Here is a 20,937-nt window from a genome sequence, read left to right on the forward strand (position 1 = left end):
ATGATTGCCTTATTTCTGGACATTACAAATGTAGGTTGAGGTTTGAGTGGTCAGACTTTTTTTGTATCAGTAATACTTGATGACGTTTTAATGTGTCCATTGAGTCACTGACAGTTAAGACTGCTGTGTGTGATGCGGCTCGTGTGCGCAGTAATGATGAATGGCTGTTTAGTCTGTTGGTTTTATGGTGTTTTAGTGGTTCGCTTCACTGTGGCAGGCAGTCTCGCTGAGCGGGACGTCAGCTGAAGGGGGCAAACAGAGGTGATGTATAGTTACCAGTGGTCACACTCCCTGCCAGTCATCCTGCCCATCTGAGGACATGAGGGAGCCATAAAGCACCATTAGCCAGACGGACACAATCTTTTTAATGTCCCACCCCACCCCCGCTTTCTCTGCTTTCGACCTTCTCATAACTCAGTCCTGCGAGTCTCCCTCCCTCCTTCTTTATCGCAGTTGCTCACAAACAGGCCTTCATTCCTTCATGTCTTTAATTTTCTTCTTACATTTAATTTAACTACCAAACAAGGGTTTTCAACATGAATCCACCTGCTTTATTGGGTGAAATCAAAGGTCTCGAAAGTGCAAAGACTGTCTCATCACTTGAATGTGTGTGTCCCTCACAAACATTCTGCTTAACAGAAGCGGCGTGGTTTTTGAAAGTATACAGTACGGTATATCTCAGTGTATGTTTTTCAGTATACTTTTAAATTGGGCTGACAGTCTTTTAGCCCCTAAACTAGCAACCCACTAGATATCAGGACATTTTGAGCAGAGAAAATAGATATAACTGTAGCCCTAAATGTCTTCTCAATCAGTGCAGTTATACACAGAGCCTGATGCTCCATTTAAAAATGTGGGAGCTCAACTCGCTCAGCACTACGCTGCTTTTGTTTCCATTTTATTTTGTTACGACCTGCGTTAAGTCAATCGTGGCTGCCAAATGTACAGCTTTAAGATACAGACGAGTGACAATTTAAAGGAAAAAGCTGAAAAAAGAGAGGAGAAACAGGATGACAGTGCCCCCATCCATAGGGCATGAGGGGTCACTGAGCATTTGATGAATATGAAAATGATGTGAATCATATGCTATGGCCTTGGCAGTCACCAGATCTCAAACCAGCTGAACATCTATGGGAGATTTTGGACCGACATGTCAGACAGCGCTCTCCACCACCACCGTTAAAACAACGAATGAGGGAACGTCTTTTGGAAGAATGGTTCTCCACTCCTCCAGTAGAGATCCAAAGACTTGTAGAATCAATGCCAAGATGCACTGAAGCTGTTCTGGCGGCTCGTGGTGGCCCAACACCTTAATAAGACACTTCATGTTGGTTTTTCCTTTGTCATCCATCTCTACGTCTGAATGGTTGAGCTGACTAAATGTGTATTTGTGTACATCAGGTATTTAGAATGAATTTTAAAAAGGAGCCCTTTACCTTAAAGTATTTACAAAAAGTCCCTGAAAACTTGGTTTCAAATCTTAAAGTTTTCTTTAACATTAGATAGTCATGACTAAATAAACACTCAAAGCTCAGAAAAAACATCCCACGGTAATATTTATTAAATAGTCAAAAACTCAGCTAAACTTCTTGCTTGATCGGAACCCTTGAACCATGTCATTCAGATACTGGTAAATCCTTATTGGTGAAACACTTGCCCAACTCAGCCGAACCCCCACCCAATCAAACCAGTGAGAGGAGCACAGATATGGACAAATACAAAAATCTCTCACATGAACCAACCAACACTGTGCTAAATTTTGCAGAAAATTCTGTGTTAATGTAAGAACATATAATTTATATGAGCAGCTGATTGAGAAAATATGGGTCCAGGGTCTTTAAAAGGAGCATATAGCTTTATTTCACAATCTCACATCCTTTGGTGTCTTAAGTTGGAGGGGTTTTTATGGATGTTTTCCACTTTTTTCCACTTTGAAAACTTGCAATCCATTGTAACTGGTGTGAATCCAACCTGACTACAGCCTTTGTCTTCTGTAAAGAAACTTTAAAGTCACAGTTTAAGCCTACAAGAGTTGAGAGATTCAAATTCAAAAGACAGATTCTGGGTGGACTATAATACATTATAATGAATTATTAGAGTTATGGTGGAAGTTCAAAGTTCATTCTTGACCTTGTAAACAGCATTTGACAATGATCTCACTTCAAAGTCTGGAGCTGTCAATCATATCACATGGTCTTCATCAACAGACGGAGTAAAGCTAGTTGTCATGGAACTGTCTGTTTAAATTTCCATTTTTTTTTTTTTTCAATTCAAGCTCCAGAACAGCTAGTAAATGCACCTTGAGGTGAGAGCTTTGTCAACTAGACTTATGGTGACTACAAAATTGTGTTTGTACATGTGGCCCCATAATGTTTCAGCTTTGTTTGTGAGTGTCATGTTAGATTATTCCTGAACTTTGCCTCTTTCCAGTTGGAGCAATGAACGTGGAAAGTTGCTAAGTATAACGTAAACTTTCTCAGTTTGCCTCACTCTCGTCCTGTCCTTGACATTTTGGAGATTCAGACTTTTAAATGACCTGTCTGGGCTGGATCTTTTTTTCTTTTCCTCATAGTAAACTGTGACAGCAACCCACGCTGAAGACCATCCAGTCTGGGGCTCTGATGAACAGAGTGTATAGCAGCTCCCCTCATTGCTGTTATGGCACTGAAGGCTCCGAGCCAGACCATCCAATTGCTGACGTCACCCCCCACTTCTGTGCACTGCAACGAGTAGGAAGGGGGGGGGGGTAAAGTGATTGGTTTACTGGCCCCCTTCTCCATGACACATCATGAAAATAAAAGTGCCCGAGGCCTAAATTATCACATGCACCTTAATGGTGCACTTTCAGATGTTGTTTTAGAGAGAAATCCAAACCAGCGGCACTGCCTGTGGCCAACAGCCCTCCTGACCACAATCTCTGCCACTGCTCTCTGGATAAATAAATAAACAAAGTCAGGACAAAGGTCACTATAGGTTTTAGCAAGGAAACAGCCATGATTTGTCCTTTTTTTTTTTTTTTTTTTTTAAACATAGCCCCCCCCCAATATTTATTTCAATCAGTTCCAGTGATGAAATGGAAACTTTAATTGTGTGTGTTTTGCTTTCTGAGGGAAGAAATCTCTTTCTCAGCGGTTTCTTTGGTGTTTATTGTGTAAAACCATCGTCTAAATGAATTTTTTACATGGGAGGTCTGTGTGATCCATGTGAGGGCAACCAGACTTAAGGTAAAAATTTGATTTTTTTTTTACACAGGAAACAGTTAAATCTCTTGAACAATGCACATTATTGTGATTTCTTTTTTTCTTTTTTTTTGGGTCTCATGAGCGGCTTTGTATTTGTCCTGACTTTACACTGCTTTGTGGTATTACTGACATGGACAATACAGCCCTCACATGAAAATAATTTCCTGAAAATAAATAAAAGATTAAGTGCCACACCTAGTGGCTGAAGGGGGTAGGGCATTCACAATTTGTATTCTAATCAGGATGTGGAGCAGTCGCTGACGGTGATTAAAGTTATGTGCCAGAAATCCTCTGTAGAAAGGCCAGTACTGTTTCGTTACCCGCATATGAGCTGAGCCACACGCTGATTCTTTCCTGGGACCCTCTGACACTAACTGCCCTGACGATGCCGTCGCATTTCATCTCTGATTTTGCGATCTGCAGAGTCGAGGATCAGCCAAACCTTTGACTGCCACGGAGGGGTGAATCTTTGCCAGCCCCTCATGCCCCCCTCCGCCAGGTAAGTTGTGTCCGACTGAAGGGGAAACTCTGCCTCCGCTGAGCATCTCGCATGCCTGCGCTGGTGAGGTCGCATGGGTCAGTGCGAAAGGCCCGGGCCTGGGAACCCCTGAAATGACTGAAGGATTTATTCATGGTCCACAATTACGGCCTCGAAAACGATTATCATTCATTTCAAAGGAGGGGGGAGGGATAAAAGAGGCGTGAAGAGATGGTTGACTTGCGGGTCCACCTCATTACGCACATTACGCAGATAATTGCTTTTTTGGCGAGCCTCTAATTATTCGATAGGGCCGGTCGTCAGTGGAAGAAAGCTGCACCGAGATAGTGACGAGATTAATTGTGAGGCAATTACTCAGTTCACGTCCGATTTCCAGTTGAGAGGGGCCGCTACACTTTAATTTGAAACTTATATCGAGACATCCATGTGAAATGAAGCCGAGTAATTCCGTGGTGACTCCTAAGGAATTGAAATCTGCACCGGAGACGTAAAGGAATATTCTGGATGTCGAAATAACTTGCTATTGCCAACGCAGACAGGCTGCAATCTCCTGAAAAAAAATAAAAAAATAAATAAATAAATAACTTTTTTCCTGGAGGATGTTTCCAGCTTTTTTTCCGCTCACTAGGACCCAGAGGCAACCTCGTACCGGCCAGTGTGGGTAAGTGCGCGGGGGTGGGGGGAGACTACACGAAATGTCATCTTCAACATCTTAAATAAGAAGAAACACAAAACTAGACATCTTCCACACGTGACGGCGGCACGGCGCTATATGAGGAAAAAGGCAGCAAGCATCAGGACCAGTTGGGAGTCAGTCACCGCTCAACCTCAGCAGCGCGCAAAACGCAGACTCACTCACTCACTCACTCACTCACTCAGTCACCGGCCCTCGTTTTCCGCTTTAAAGAAAGCAACACATGTGGGTTTGTTTCTGCTGCGCGACAGGACCCGGGCAGGACCAGCTTGATTGAGGAAGCGCAGGTAAACGGGATCTAATCTTTGACAGAGGGGAGGAAAGGAAAACCCCCCTTTCACCGCTACCACCTTTTTCCTCCTCCTCGGACCTCTGCTCTCTTCTGGAGACACGAGTTTCTCGCACATAAAGGGATGCTGCATGTTCCCGAGCCACACTTGCACTCAGAGGGAACCTAAAGTGGGACCGGAGCGGAATTACACTTCATCTGATGCAAGGTATAGGCTACACCAACACGTTATCTTACCGAGCGTCTTGGCTACTATTACGCACTGCTGCGCTCATTTTTGGAGGGGGCGATTGAGCAGTACGCATTGCCTGTGCATCTGCGATTGTTCCAACACATTAACACACAGAAGAGCTATTCATTTTTTTGTTTCACCCCCCCCCCCCCCATCCCCTCCCCTCCCCTCCCCTCCTCTATCACCCCCACGCATCATTATTTAGGAAGGTGTTGATTTCGTTACACTGCTATCACAGTAACCTCCTTTGTCATTCTCCCCGCAGCGCACCAAAACGGACACTTGTGGTGACTGGAGGATCAGCGCGCTCCATAAAATGATCCCAATCGGCGACGTGATGCCATGTCGCACCTCGTCTGATGTTTGACACATTTGAGGAGCGACTAAAAGAACTGGAGGAGGACATTACGAAGTCAGAGAATTCATCCCGAGCCCCCGCTGGTACCTTTTTACTGGAGTCCGAGCAACAGATCGCCGTCCAGATGCAGTTTCGACTCTTCTCATTTGCCCTGATCGTTTTGAACTGTATGGAGTACAGCAACTGTCAGGCGCCGTCGCACCGCTGGAGGAGAAACAAAAGAGGTAACGCCGGGGCTGTAGCCGACAGGTCTCGCGGCAGCATCCAGGGAGTGACTTTAGCAGATGGTTAGAGAGTTTGTGTGGGTCACGGGAGGCTACGGCGCAGTCCCTACACAATGTTTCTCTCACGCTCTGCCGAAGTCCCCCTTCTCTCCGTGTGCCTGTGCGTGTATGCATTCTCTGCGGGCTCTGGCAGAGCGGAGAGCGCAGGGAAAGTCGGGAGGGGGGCGAATGACATCGAGGATTGATAACTACCTTTATTTGGTTTCCGAAGTCGCACAGGTGAGAGGTGTCGACACGGTGTGTAATGCAGGGACAGTCCAGAAAATCTAGCATGAAAGAAATTCGTAATCCAAGCCAGAGTTCGATCCTGCAGCCTCTGGTGTGATTTATTAACTACCCGAAAGGACACTTTCGACACTGAGTGACGATTTCGGAGCCGGTGGCCAATGCGTAAAATCGGCGCAAAAGGAGTCAGGCGTGTGACTGTCCAAAACGAGTGTTGAAACATGTTGCGTCAGTGGATGGGCTAGTCGCATTTCAAAGCGCGATGTCAGGCGCGCCACTAACGCTACTTGCCGATGTTGTGGCTCCAACAAAGGGAGCCCTATGTTATTTACGCGTGAAACAGCTAAACAGCTGCCGCCGCGGGTCGGTCTGCCGAGAGCGGCGGCTCATAGGAGGGGATGGGGCCGTATTGTAGGAGTTATTTAATGAGCAGTTGCGGAGTCCCCTTCCCCTGACTTACGAATTGCACATCTCCTCTCCAGCCCGCTAAGCTGGTTTTAATTGATCTCATAACCACTTTGAACAGTTGGTAGGAAACCCGCATGACAATCGCTCAGCGGAGGCGCGGGAGTTGAGGAGGGGAGATCAGCCCCTTTGTAAATACTACTCCATACTCCGAATGAATGGGGAGACAGTGGGATTAGGAAAGTGGCCCCCGCCGAGCCCTCCTCAGACCTGTGACATAACACGCCAACCCAGATCCTCCGGGGTAACCGCGAGAGGAGACTATGTGGAGGGCGTTCGGGCAGCGCTGACGGTCCGCACGGCGTGGTAGTACTGTAGAAAACTCATTTAAAGTCAGGGGAGAGGGGGGTCTTGTAAATTGTAAGGCAATCACAGATTTAATCATATGCGCTGCGTGCCAAGGGGGAACCTCCACACTCTGCAAGCTCTCCACTGCCCATCTGCAAATAATCAGGCAATCACTGCGGGGTACTGGCACACACACGTTTTTCAGCTCCTCTTTGTGTTTCTTTCTCTGTGGACTGTGCGATCGTAGATAGTATGTAGGAGACAGAATGCAGCTTTTCTCACCATGATCAGTCTTTTACTGGAACTGTGGAGGGTACTTTGGAGGGTCTAGCAGCAAAGCCAATCTTTTCATTTTTCTTTAGGGGCCTGTTTATCTATGTAGTGTGCATGTCTGTGGGAGAGAGGGAGGGGGAGAGAGAGGGAGAGGAGGAGGAGGAGGAGGGGGGGGGGACCATAGGGGATAAGATCAAGAGGTTAACTTGCACATTTGACCTCAAGAACAGCTTTAGGCTGAGCACAATAAACCACACAATGTTACGGCCAGCTCTCAGAACGGACGTTACACTTGTCAAACTAATCCCAAGCAAATATCTACAGGTTTTGGCCTTACAATATTGCTGAAAGTTTATGTGTGTGCGTGTTTTTTGGGGGGGGGGGGGGCAGCACCTTGGGCCAAAAGTGCCGTACTAGCAAGCAGTGGCGGCCAGCCAAGTTTTTCGGTATTTGCTTCCTTCCTTTATTTATCACGCTTATATTGAAAGAAGCATGTGTAAGAGATCATTGTCCAATAGGCCCAGAAATGCTTGGATATTTTTCTAGCCCTCAAGGTTCCTGTGACAGCTTTATATACAGCCTGTCTGGCATGCACGGGGAGCTATCCAAACCGTTCAGGAGTGTTGAGACCCAGACACGTTTGAAACTCAATTTGGCCACACTCCGCTCCCCAGGCGTAACTAGTTTATGCGTAACAAAACACATACTGCATAATTTAACAAATGTCTTTTTCATTTTTACATGCGTGAAAAAAAAAAAAAAAAAGTTTAGCCCTTGATACACCATGCGCACGTAGCCACATGACTGAGTGAGGTGCAAGGGATGGAGCTGCCATTATAATTAGGGGACGTCAAGGAGAAAAACAGCCATTGCGTATGACTCGAGCCCGCTGAAATGTATGAGCACAGGCGAGATTGGGATCTTTGTGTGGTTTCTGGGCTGATTTTGTCTTGCTCACACACTGCATGGCATGACCCAGTCTCACATTTGGCTGCGGTACTTGTACATATACATTTTTTTCATGTGAAACAGATGACAAAACATATTAAATTTACACCTCCTTACCCCCTATCCTGCCCACTAGAAACAGGGAAATGATGCCAATGAGCCCTGCTATGATATCATAGCTAGACACAAGGGTCTTACATTTCATTTTTATTCTCTGGCTAATGATGCCACCTGCTGACTACATAAAATCAGGCTGGAGTACCAGTGCTGCCTGAAGGAACAGAGACACGCAGTGGGGCCCTAAGACGTTTAAACAGGTAATGAATAGGTAATAGCAGTCAAGAGTGGTGAGAAGTTGCCACATGATACTGTTAACCCCTCAACATCTACCCAGAAATCCCAAAATTGAATTCCCAGCAGGCCGCAGCATGTTTCAGATCACATTCAACCGTGTATTCTGTTACTCAACTCCATGCACAGATGTTTTTGAAAGGCAAAATTGTTTAGATGAAACCAGTGCAGCGGGCAGGGTGGAGGGTGTGAGGTCAGGGATGACATTTTGTACTGCTGTTGATAGTCAGCATCGAGAGTGCGTGTGGTGAGTTTGTGATGCGACAGTACATAGCAAGTAGTCCTGATTTCTGGCTGAATATGCCCTTCTTTCAACAGATAATCACACAGAGTGTGTGGAAACATGATAGTCTCAGGTATTTGACTCTTGTGAATTGACTCTGTGATTTTAGTTTGTTGATAACAATGCAAAGAAAAAAAAGATGATTTGGAACTATTTCAAGTCAAATGCAGTTTTAAGCTGCATAAATTAAAACAAATCATAACATCTTTCGACACAGAAAAGTGATTTGAAACGCACTGGCCTCTCTTTCCAAGCCTTGGAAATCAGGCCTCTGCTCATACGAAGTCCCAGGTTTGTGGGTGTAAGTGTTAATGTTGGAAACCGGTACTTCAGCGCAATATAATATGTTGATTAAGTGCCTAACGTGGAGGAGAGGGAGCACTCAAAGAGGCTTAAACCAGCCTTGCGACTCTTGCCTTTGGAAAATGTGATAAAGCTCTTAAGATGGCACATGTGTTAACAAGGTTTTCTCACATGATGCCACTACTCTAATCCAGGTGATGTTACCCCTGCATCCTGACTTTTTCCTATTCCGTGAAACTGAAAAAGTTTGTTTATTTTATTCTTGTGAGGCACCAGATTGTTCAGTATACAGAAATGCAGAAAAGGGATCTGAGGAGTGATCTGAGGTCTGACGGCGTGGAATAGCAGTAGCGCTCTCTTCTCCCCTCGGAGGTTGTGCTAGTTGAAGAGAGGTGGGGGCTTTTTAGGGGATGAGGAAGGCATTTTTTAAGCAGATCAGCTGGAAACAGCTGAATGTGAACAGCATCACCTGAGAGGGATTACAGCGAGCCGAGTCTTGACCTGAGCCCGAGCTCTGGCGTCAAGGAACAGAGCTCTGTCTTTTCTCTCCCAGGCCCCATCAGCCAAGCCTCGATAAGTGTAGATCTGCGTGTGTGTGTGTGTGTGTGTGTGTGCACGCTCAAGAATGTGCGCGTGTGAGAGAGAGATTCACAGACACAGAAGAGAGATACTAAGACACCCTGCAGGTGCATGTTCCTGATGTTCTAATCAACACATCAAGTCCCCCGCTTCAGCTTCACCCACCCCCAGTTCTTCGACCGATCACATCCACGGCCTGTCTTGGGGATTATCATGGCCATTAAGTACAATGATTCACTCATGTGCTGTATTGATAAATCGCATTAGTCTGACCCAGCCTTCGAACTCTGTCGAGAGACTAGCTCCTTGTTTGACCTACTAACCCATGCATGTCGATCCTGGCCTGTAGCGCAGCTCCTGCTCGGCGTCACAGCAGTATCAGATGAAGCTGGTGAAAGGCTCCTCAGTGCGTTAATGAACATGCTACACTGCAGAAAAACCCCAGCAGAGGAAAAAACATGCAGTGGCATGGAGAGAAAGACACAGAGAGAGATTCTTTCAGCCACCACGTGTTGAAGCGGGGATGATCTTCTCCGCTCTGTCTTTGTTTTCCCTCAGTTTAAAAAAAAAAATAATTATTTTTCCCATTTCCCAAAAGCTGAATGAATCCTAATGAATTTGAGTGGACAAATCATCCTTTATCTCACTCTTCTGCGGTAGGTTTTTGAATCGAGCAAGGCAGGGAGGTGGGAGTCCGGATTCATACTCATCTGTCAACTCCTTGGTTGTTGTAGGATCCATTTCACATGGATGAGTAAGCTTGTTTTGTAACAGTTCTGCACACTTCCATCTATCACATCACAGGGAAAAAATATTCTGTGCGCACATATTCCGTCCCTCCTTTTCCTTTTTCTTTCGGGGAGAATACACGAGGGGATCTTCGCTTCCACCCTCAATCATTGTCATCAGAGGATCCCATGTGCTGGCAAAGCTAAATGCCAAACAGATGTTTTTATTTCAGGCTACATTTTATCACACTGTAAACGTTCATTTTTTCGGAAATGTGAAATAAAACAAACTTATTATATACAGTAAAATCCTATAATACACTCCATATTTCCTCATGGTGATTGGAAACTCCCGAGCAACAGACAAAAACTGCAGTGTCGCTCCGGAGCGCCAGGGTGATTTTGTAACCCTCACCTATGCCCGCTCCCTCAATTGCACACTCCCCTGAAGCAATTACACCTTAATACGTTTCCTTATAAAGCCACTAAATATGACCAGCCAATTTGGTCCGATGCTCTCAAGTTTATTGCGCCGTAAAAATCCTAATGTGGGAATCATTTCTAAGTGCCACACATAAAACAACAACACAAAAGGAGCATTTTTTGAAAAAATGACTCATGCAAGGGCTTCATAGGTAGGAGAGCTGCCCAGAGCCGGAGATGGAGCCCCTCAGGTCTACACTGCCCTTCCAGACTACTTACCTCTCACATTACTAATACAAACCTCTAAAAGAATTCAGTGAAGAGCTGTTTAGAGGTAATGACATGGACATAACAGGCATCCATTGTGTTTTTTTTCCCCCAATGAATGTGACCATGGGGATTGTTGAAAATGATCATTTCCTTTTTGTTGTTTACAAAATAAAGAAACTGAATCAAACTTAACATAAATAGGTTCAGTAACCAAGGTGATTGCTAAACAGTATAAAGCAGTAATTCTGCCTTTTATTCACTTTATTGCAAAGAGTTAAATGAGAAGATCAATACAACTCTCATATGACACTACAGCTGGCAGCCTTTTACTTAGCTTAGTAAAAGGACTGAAAACAGCCAAGTTGGCTCCGTACAAAGGTAACAAAAGCGGCTTACTAGCACCTCCAAAGCTCAGTAATTAACACATTAATTAAAACATGACATTTTGTTGTTTTACTATTTCTTGTCCAGGAGCAGTTGGCAGGAAATAAACAGGAAATAACTGTTTTTACTTTTTCAGTATTTGTAGGGATTTAATGAGATATAATGTGTTAATTCATGAGCTTCAGAGGTGCTGGTCGGCGGATCTTGTAACCTTCAGACAGAACCAGGCTAGCTGTTTCTCCATTTCCAGTCTTTATGCTAAGATAAGCTGATTGGCTGCTGGCTCCAGCTACATATTTACCGTACAGATGTGAGACTCTATCTTCTCGTCTAATTAGTGGCATTTCCCAAACTGTCAAACAACTTTTTGGCATGCAACTTGTTAATTTGTGAAAAGCCTATCTGATACGCTGTGAGTTTGATTTCCCACCTTCCCTAAATGTGTCTAAGAGCTGTAAGGATTGAGTAATCCAAGAGACCTTGGAAGGAATCTTAATGTCTTGTGTTTCTAGAAAAGGCAACACTCTGTATCTGCTCTTGTTTGCCATGTTAGTGTGTTTCTCTCTGTGCGTGCCGACCAGTACCTACTTTGCATCGATCTGCACGGCCTGGAAATCTGAAACTCAAGGAGGCCCCTTGAGAAAGTACACCGACGTGTGCAGAAACAAACACACACACACTGACTCTAGTTTGGCGCTAAAGGCTGTTTGTACCAGTGACTGCTCGAATGGCTGCCGCTTGACAAAACAGGGAGGTGTGGGGATCTGATCGCTACTGCAGTGCCCACCCCTTAACACTCGACAGATGGACAAGAGTCCTTTTTTCCCCCTCTCCCTGCTTTTATGGGACCTCTAATTATGCTTACACACCACATCAAAATACAGCTCAGCATGCAATGCCTTTGGTATGGAGAGGAAGTGAGCTGGTCAGATGCAATAAAGCATCTCTCTGCGGAGCTCGCCTATTATTTGGCAGCAACAGTATGGACATGGAGAGGTAAAGGTAAAGGTGCTGCAGCCTCCACTGTCGCTTACTGTCTGTTGCTCTGTCTCCATCTGTGGAATTACAGCAAATCTGTCGCACTGATAGTCTTCAGTACTTAAAAACGTAATAAAACAAGGAGCGCCCGAGTTGTTTGCCAATTGGATCATAATGTTGTAAGAAAGGTAAACCCAGCACACTTTAAAGGATGTGGAAATACATGAAAGGATATTTTAGCCCCACCCTTGATGTATCTGAGCCAGGGACTGTATGCACCCTCTGTTATGGCTTTGTTATGTTTTTGGCTGAGGTTGGGGTAAATGTTGGTAATTGGGCACCCTTAGACTAAATGAAACGCCTGTGGAATTAGGCTAGAACTAGTTGGGACAAAAGCTTTGAATGCTTACACTAGATTTTTTTGTTTGGGCACGGAGCTGTGAAGAGGCTGGCTCGTGCTTCTATCTCCTAGCTCTCGGGCCTTGTGGTGTGACGAGGGGAAGGCCTCATGGCTGCCTGTGGAGCGCAGAAGCACCCGGTGTGTTTTTAATCAGGAACGAGGCTGGGAGTCATTACTGGGCCACGATGCGGAGCTCATTGTCTCCTTGACTCCCTCTGATGAGAGAGAGGAGGACACAGAGTGATTGGTGGCGATGATGTAGGGGGGCAGTAGGCAATGTAGCATGCATGTCAGATTGAAATAGGTCTTAGAGGGTCGTCCCCTGTAGGTTTATATGCTCAGAAGAGAAAAGAGTAAGAGGAGGACATTGATGGGGGGTGGATGCACAGAGCAGTAGAAGAGTGATTGAATGAGACGTGTATCGGCCTGTTATCAAACCATAGCAATAAGATTGTGGATCAATCATGTAATGGAAGCTACAGTGCGTAATATTTTGCCTTGATGCAGGAGACTGTATTGCTTCTTCTGCCAGAGTTGTTCAAGCTCTGACCCTAATGGCTGTCACTCATTTTGTTGAGCTATGTGATTACTTCTAAGATGAGAAAGCCCCTCTTTTTTTTTTAACACAACTTTTTGTCAAACTGTAAGCACATTAGACCTTATGCTCTTTCCTGTCCTTGTTCTTGGACAAACCAGACAGATGTTGACTGTTTTTTGACATGTATTATGTGGTGCACCTTAAACTGTTTTTTACCTTTTCTCTTACTGCCTTTCCTTACTGCTGTGACTCTCCTAATAGCCTTACCTTACTAAGGACAAAGAGCTGATCACTGGTCAAAAAAGGGTCTTTTTTCCCTTGAACTCCCTATGAGTCTTCCAGGTAACAATGCATTAAGTTATAGATGTTTAAACCTGCATTATATTGTTTTTTTTTCCTCGTGGGGGCAGCCCAACAAGCTATAAAGACAACATATTGTCATCTTATAAAGTTGATCTACAGAACTTGCTAGCAAACAGTTGCTTATTTCCAAATCCAGCATATACAGGGTAACGTTAGCCTTAATTTGAAATTAACTAATCTAAGTTGAGTATTCATTCTCCTTTTAGCTCTGGTCTGGTCTCCATCATCTCCTGAGGGGAATATGTGGCTCTTCAGCTTCTAATGCTAATGCTCCACTATGTCTACCTGCTCTTCACTAATTCACCAAAAAAAGCCGAAAGACTATAAAATGCTCCGTAGAGCTGAGGGGAAGTGGAGAGCTGGGTAGAAATTCCCTGTTGGTTCATCATTATGAGTGACAACTTTCACATTACACATAGTCATTTGATCCATTGTTAATATAAGAGTATTGTTTACTATACTATACATTAAAAATCTTATCTGTAAGTGGTTACCATGGCACTGTTTTCACTCCTTTCAGGTCACAGTTCACTGATCTGAACTTTTGCCACCTGTCCGTCCTGCACATTCGATTAATGTTTCTGTTCACCTGTCGCTGAATCCATATGAGCTGTTATTTACTCTCCTAAGTCAAGATGTTCCTCCACCAGGATGGGCCCAGCCCTGTTCATTGTAATACAATGCATGACGGACCCAGCTGTCGTGTGGTTGTGGTCTTTGTTGTTGTTTGTCTTGTTGTTCTCTGTGTTGACTTAAGCCCATGTATAATTTTTGTGCTTTGCTCTAGCTGCATGCCACATAGGCTCGGGACACAGATCCACACTCCCTCTCTCTCTCTCTCTCTCTCACACGCACACACACACGCACAGACACACACACACACACACTGTAAACAGTGGAAGTCTAATTGTGGTGCAAATTTGTAAGCTATGTAACGAAGTTAAAGCAGCACATTCTTATGTTGCGCTTTGTCAAAGGGCACATCAATTGTACTGAGTAGTGCTTTTGACTTTTCTTTCCCCATTAGGGTTTCTCACTAATCTTGCTTTACATCCAGACAATGAGGCAAGACTGTGGTAGAGACAGATGCTAGACAGAAAAGTGTAAAACTTAAAAAGAAAAAGAAGTCCATTAACATTTCTCACATTCCTTCAGTCTTTTTTCCCCTCTTGTTACACACTTGTATTACATCTTGGCTGACTTCTTCTTAACTGGATATTATTTTATTTGGACTAGGGCCAGGTCTCAGGAGCAGCGGCCTTAGCTGTGTAAACAGCTGTCACCAGCAGGAGTCATAACTAATAGGTATCTGTAGACAGGGGTCACATGTAGTTTACATGTTTACCAGCTAATGGCTTTAGAGATGGTACTGCCTTGGTGCAGTAATGGACAGTAGTGAAGTGTAATGGACAATGTGGGGCTGGTTATCCTCATCGGTGATCGTGAACACACACATGCATATTCGTATGAGTAGCTAAACAGTACATTCTAAAAAACAGCATACATAATATATGAGGTTAAAGGTTATTTTTGGAGAATAAGAGAATACATCTAAGCGTTTTCTTGTTTTTTTTTTACTGTTAAGAGAAGGAGAGACAACTCCTCTGGTCGAGTCATTGCTTCGCTCTTTGGCACATCCAGCATCTTGGAACATTGTTGTAACGGCAGCCAATACAAGACAACCCAATTTGCTGCTCATTTGTAGCAGTAAACACTGTGGCATGTAGGCACAAGACAGGTAGAGCTCCGTGCATCTGACTCTGTTGCCTCCATGAAATAATACACTTAGCGACCTTGTGCCACCCAGAGACTTTGGATGCAAGTGTCTGTTTCTTCACCCAACAGTTATTTTTACCGCAACATCTAACACCTTCATTAGACTCTATCTCACCTGCATACCGAAGCTCTTTCTCTTTTGTGGCAACATATTAAATGTCAACACCCAGGAGCACATGTAGGACTTTACTGAAAGGAAATTAACTTTGCGCCACAGTTATAGTTGTTAATTTTCCCTTATGTGCCCCATTCTGACCAGTGGAATACACTAATCCTTCATACTTTATGAAAGCATGTATTCCGAGTTTCTCTCAAAGGGCACTCTAGAAAAGAAATGTGTTCTCCTGAGGGCTGAGCGTGGCCTTTTAGAGCCAACACAAGCCCGTTCCTGTTAAGAAGTTCAGGGAGAACCAGCCCTTCTGGTGCAGTTTTGTGGTGGTGTGAGGACATAAGGCTAGATGTGACCCACACACCTGCTAGACGAGGAGGTAGCAGCTCTCATCTGGATACCTGTCTAAACAAACTGTGTATCACAGGCTTGCAACTCCACTGGAAACTTCTCTTTAAAGTTCTTTTTTGTGTGTGCCTATACTTTAGGGATAACCTTCAAGTTGTTGATCAAAACATGGCCACATTTAAACACAGCTGGAACAACATGTTGGCTGTGTGCAGCTTCAGTAGGAAAATATCAGTATTATTCTAATATTTAACCATCTAACCACCACAATGATCAAATAATGGTGTGGCCATTTGTCTCGAATGAAAAAGACTTCAGTTAGGTTAGAAAACAAGCAAGGTCGTCTCCTTTTCCCATTAAAACATGTAATGTAGATATTGGATCCAGCCCTATTTTTTGGGGAGAAAAATAAGGCTTTGATGTTTAGGAGTTTTTTTTTGTGGCAGGCACCATGTGTGAAAGTGAGACCAGGTCTTTGCCATCTGTCCCCTGTGGTGCACTCCACTTTTGACCCTGGTGATCACCTCAGATCTCCTTGCTGGCCTCTGCGGGCGAGGAGTGTGAGGTTGTATCTTGTTATAGGGTTAATGAGGTAGAACTTTGTGGCAGACGTTCACATCGTGCCTACTCGAGATCGGTATAATCCCAATAATATTTTTTTTGATACTTCCTGGATATTTTGCTGATATGACTTATGTACTTTAAGTTTAGTAAACTGTTAACTTTATATTTAGCGTACAGTCATGAGAGTGGTAACTTTTGGCAAAAACGCATATTTCCCCAAATAACTTTTCAAAAAAGTATTTAGTATTGTGTTGTGTAACTTCTCTGCACATTACTTTTCATAATGCGGATTTGCATATTAAATGTAGCAAAAGTCCACAAATTAAGATTCATCAACAAATGTCAGTTTAAGGAGGGAATACATTTACCTCTAATAGGAGAACAAAATGTTGGTAGAAAAAAAAAATTATATTAAAAACACAAATACTAGACCGTCTGTAAAAGTTAATTGCCTCTCTGAGCATGAAAGTGTACTGTTGACCTTGTAAAAGTAGTTTAACAACCTCAACAACAACAAACAAAAACAAGAAAAAAAAAAAGCCGTAACTCAAGGGCCACTTACTAACATTTTTCCCCACCCCTTAAACCGCAGCTCATGGTCATCAGCACATACACAATAGCAAAGTTTTTAGTTACTAGTAGTTATTGGTAGCAAAGCCCATCTGCCTATGAAAGCCTTAAAATGCTGTTGAAAGCTCTGGAAAAAGCTAATAAGTGGACCTTGTGATTTTTTTGTGAACTTAATTACTTTAGTTTTGATACCCCAGTACATTTCATTTCCTATCACCTTAACACTATTGTTCAAGCATGATTAATGCATATCTTCACTTTTACCGATTTAATGATCCAACCAGATTTTTCTAATTTTAATTAAGTGAAGGAGTTGGCTACCTCTTCCTGCACTGCCAGCGATAGGAAATAATAGGAAATAATGAAATAATAAAACAGTTATTTTGCGAACATTCATGTTTTTTTAGTTTACAATCTGTTTTTGCGTGACACGTGAGCAAGAGATGAGTATCTTCCATCTGGATCTGCGAATATGCTGTACTTTTTGGCAAGTATGAAAGATCCCAATCCAACTCTTTTGTTTTTCAGAAGTGTGAGCTGGAAGTCGGGATGAGTTTAGTCAAGGTGATGACAAATGGGGAAGCGAGAGTGAACACAGGTTAGGGTGGGAGAGATGGAGCAATCCTGCATGGGGTGCAAATATGCCAAGCATGCCCACCGACTTTACTGATCCTCGCCTGTGATGTCCTCGTTCTCCGAGGGAAATCCATGGCCAAATCCACGGCCAAGTCACAATCAGCAGCATGTGCGCGCGTGTGTGTGTGTGGGAGTGGGAGGGTGTGGGTGTGTGTGAGCGAGTGAATTACTAGACTTCCAGCACGTTGAGCTACAGGTGTGAAAATTAGGTGTGAGTTTTATGTGTGATAAATTACGAACATGTGGGCTAATCGGAGCCACTCCACCTTTTCCTCCACCCACCTTTTTCTCTTTTCCCCTTTTCTTCTTTCTGTTCTGTGGTGAAAACAGCCTGACTGGATTCGAGGGCGTATAAATATTGAAAAATTCAAAGTTCCAACCCTTTCCCCTTCTTTTGGGGCTCATTTCTTACGTTGCACTACTTGTACCTCATCTGTAGGTTGTAGTTGGATTGGTTACCGTCATAAGCCTGTGGGAAAAAATAAGGTGCTTCTTTTTAGATTTATATGAGGTATAACAAAGACTTATCACATTAGTTCCATCTGACCCTTGTCCTCTGAAAGGTGGTACATTTCCTAAACTTTGAAAAAAGCGGAAATTTCTATGTAAAATGTTTCAGCTGAATTTCCTTGACCACCATTTACATTGCAGCCATAGTTTGTTTCCATGTCTTTCTTTTTTTAATTTACTGGCTTTATGTAATTGATGTGGGTGGTCTCTGCATTTTGATGCCTGGCCAGTACAAAAAACTAGGAAAAAATACAGTATGCAAGCGCCCTGGTTTCCCCTATTTCTTCTGAAAGTATCAAAATCTTAAAAACTTAAGACCCAGAGCAACCAAACATTCCAGATAAGTTAAACTGATTGTCATAAAATGTCTTTTTTCTCAAGATATTTGGGGAGAGACTCCATCAGTTGCAAGTAGTTCAATTAAATTTCACCATGTTGGAGATTTCTCCAACAATTTGAATTTCCTGAAAAACGCACTGTATTTTGCAAACACCACCTGGACAGTTGAACTAACAATTTCCAAATGTGATGTGTATGATCCCTGGGCTCTCATGACCAAAAACTGTCAAACCATTTATTCTACTCCATACAGTTTTGCAGGTAAAGGTTAATGTGTTTTTGGCACAAATTTTGAAAGAGAGCTATGATTTAACTAGTCCAGTCTTCAGAAACCATACAAATGTCATCATTTTATCATCTCACTTCTTTAGACAATTTGAAAATTACAATATACTGTGCATTCAGAAAGTATTCAAACCCCATCACTTTTTGAAAAATAGAAATATCACATGGAAAAAAAAGAAAAAAAAAAGAAAAAACTGAAACGTCACTTTGACATATGTATGCAGTCCTTTTACTCAGTACTTAGTTGAACGCCCTTTGGCAACGTGTACAAGCTCAAGTCTTCTTGGGTATGACACGACAAACTTTGAACACCTGGCTTTGAGGATTTTCTTGCCATTCTTTTCTGTAGATCCTCTTAAGCTCTGTCAGGTTGGATGGGGATGGTCGGTGAACAGCTATTGTCAGATTTCTCCAGAGATGTTCAGTTGGATCCAAGTCAGGGCTTTGGCTGGGCCACTCAAGGACATTTACAGAGTCGTTCTTAAGCCACTCCTGCATTATCTTTGCGATATTTAAGTTTTAGTCAAGTTTTTCCTTTTTAAAAAATTAAAAAAAAAAAAAAAGTCTAAAATTCTGTTTTTGCTTTGTCATTATGAGGTATTGAGTGTAGACTGATGAGGGAAAAATGAATTTAAACAATTTTAGCATAAGGATGCAACATAACAGAGTATGAAAAAATGGATGAGTCTGAATACTTTCTAAATGCTATGTAATTCTTTGAAAGAGTGAATAAAAGATGGGGGAGAGGAGTAGAAGAAGAAGAAGAGTTGGCAAAAAACAAAAACCACATGCTTCTTCTGTTGCTCGCATTTAACTCCCATAGTGCTTCCATTCCTGAGTGTCATAAAGTCCTTTTTGCACCTGCGCTGATCAACCATGGCGTATAAAGTGAGTATCCCCATCAAAAGAATAACAGACAGATGCTGAGTGATGACCTGTGCCACTCAGCAGGAAGTGCCAGGTTGGATTTTCTTTTTACAACAATGATGAGAGAGAACATATTTTGGTTTTTAGTCTTGTTATGGCGGTAGAAGCAATTGTCTCACATACGAGAAAATCCGGTTTAGTTCGTGATATTCCAGTCATTATATATTGTGGTGCAATTTGCACTATATTTTGGTGTAACCACATCATAGCTGTGCCATAGATGCATAAAATACAACACCAAACATAAAATGTATCCAGAAACGCAGCCTCACTTGCAGCTGTTTCGTAAAAGTGTCAAAACTCTTTTAGGATGGATTGTTCCTCCACTGGAACAAAGGTTTAACTGATTTGACATTTGCATTGTTATAGTGCATTGTTGAAATAATGTTGACACTGGCTGTGAACAGATATTTTGTTGTTTTCAAAGTCAGGCTGAACTGTAAAACATTATATGGGACCGCAAGCCACAGTGAAGATGCGATGCTATTACTTGGCCACCACATCAAGGTCATTCTTTCAGTTTTTTCCTCTTTCAATGGTGGTCAAATGTCTGTTATGGTCAAGGGTTTAAATGTCCATCAGCGTGGCAGAGAGTGTGAAAAGACTGCAGAAAATAACATGAGATTAGGTTAGCTAGGTCACCTTTTATTTCTAATTTCCCACAAACTGGAATTATGAGGTCTCTTTCACATCAGGGGGTCCAGATGTGGAATTTTGACCCAGGACATAGGATTTAAGTTATAATCCATCATAAAGATATTAATAAGGAAGTGAACTAACCTGGGGTCTTCACATAGACTTGGAAAGAGTTCAGGGGTGAGAGCCTCAATGAGTTCGGCCGGACAGATGGGTGAAAGCTGCAGAGAGCGTTTCCAGATTGTCAGTGTCTCTATCTGATTGACTACATGTTCAGAAAACATAGGACAGAGAGAAGATTATCAATGAACACTCTACAGGTTACATTTCCTGCACAGCTGAAAAAATGTAGTGTCTTCAACGAAGCTGGACAGGATGGGAGAGTGGTATCAACAATCTTTTCATTTATCCCCTAGAAAGAAAATTACTGAGTGTATTTCGCAAAATGTCAAACTTTTCCTTGTATAATAATAATTTTCTTTGTATGACGGTAATGTGGTCATCCAATGAGTCGAATGCAGTTTTCTCACCTGCATGCGACTGTGGCTCAACCTGTTGAATCACACCAAAGTAAATTACCCTGAGCTCGTGTTTTATTGTGCACTAAAAAGTGTAGCTTTAAATTGGCCTCCATTTTCCAGTTGCCTGTTTGAACCGACGCTGCCTGTTTTACCCATTCAGCGCTACATAAACCACCACCCTTTCAAGTGAGGGTTCAAATCTCTGCGCTGCCCGCCTCGCCCGGTGGATCTGTGTCACAGGAACACTCTGGTCGAGCTAATATGTCTGACAGCAAATGTGTTTGCTCAGTCTCATGCTGCAAAATCATTATAAGCAGCG

At 43.1% G+C, this 20,937-nt stretch overlaps 1 protein-coding gene across 1 annotated transcript in view; it reads left to right on the top strand.

Annotated features, from left to right (window-relative positions):
• Positions 1-4,728: 4,728 nt before the first annotated feature.
• The window catches only part of rspo2 (R-spondin 2), a 55,982-nt gene continuing 39,773 nt past the window's right edge, over positions 4,729-20,937 (top strand). The window contains exons 1-2 of the mRNA XM_040118427.1: positions 4,729-4,932; positions 5,222-5,538. Of these exons, the coding sequence (XP_039974361.1) occupies positions 5,316-5,538 (223 nt within the window). The 5' untranslated portion in view covers positions 4,729-4,932; positions 5,222-5,315. The remainder of the gene's footprint in view (positions 4,933-5,221; positions 5,539-20,937) is intronic.

The sequence above is a fragment of the Xiphias gladius genome, chromosome 22, assembly GCF_016859285.1.
Source record: "Xiphias gladius isolate SHS-SW01 ecotype Sanya breed wild chromosome 22, ASM1685928v1, whole genome shotgun sequence".
NCBI classification, from domain to species: domain Eukaryota; kingdom Metazoa; phylum Chordata; class Actinopteri; order Istiophoriformes; family Xiphiidae; genus Xiphias; species Xiphias gladius.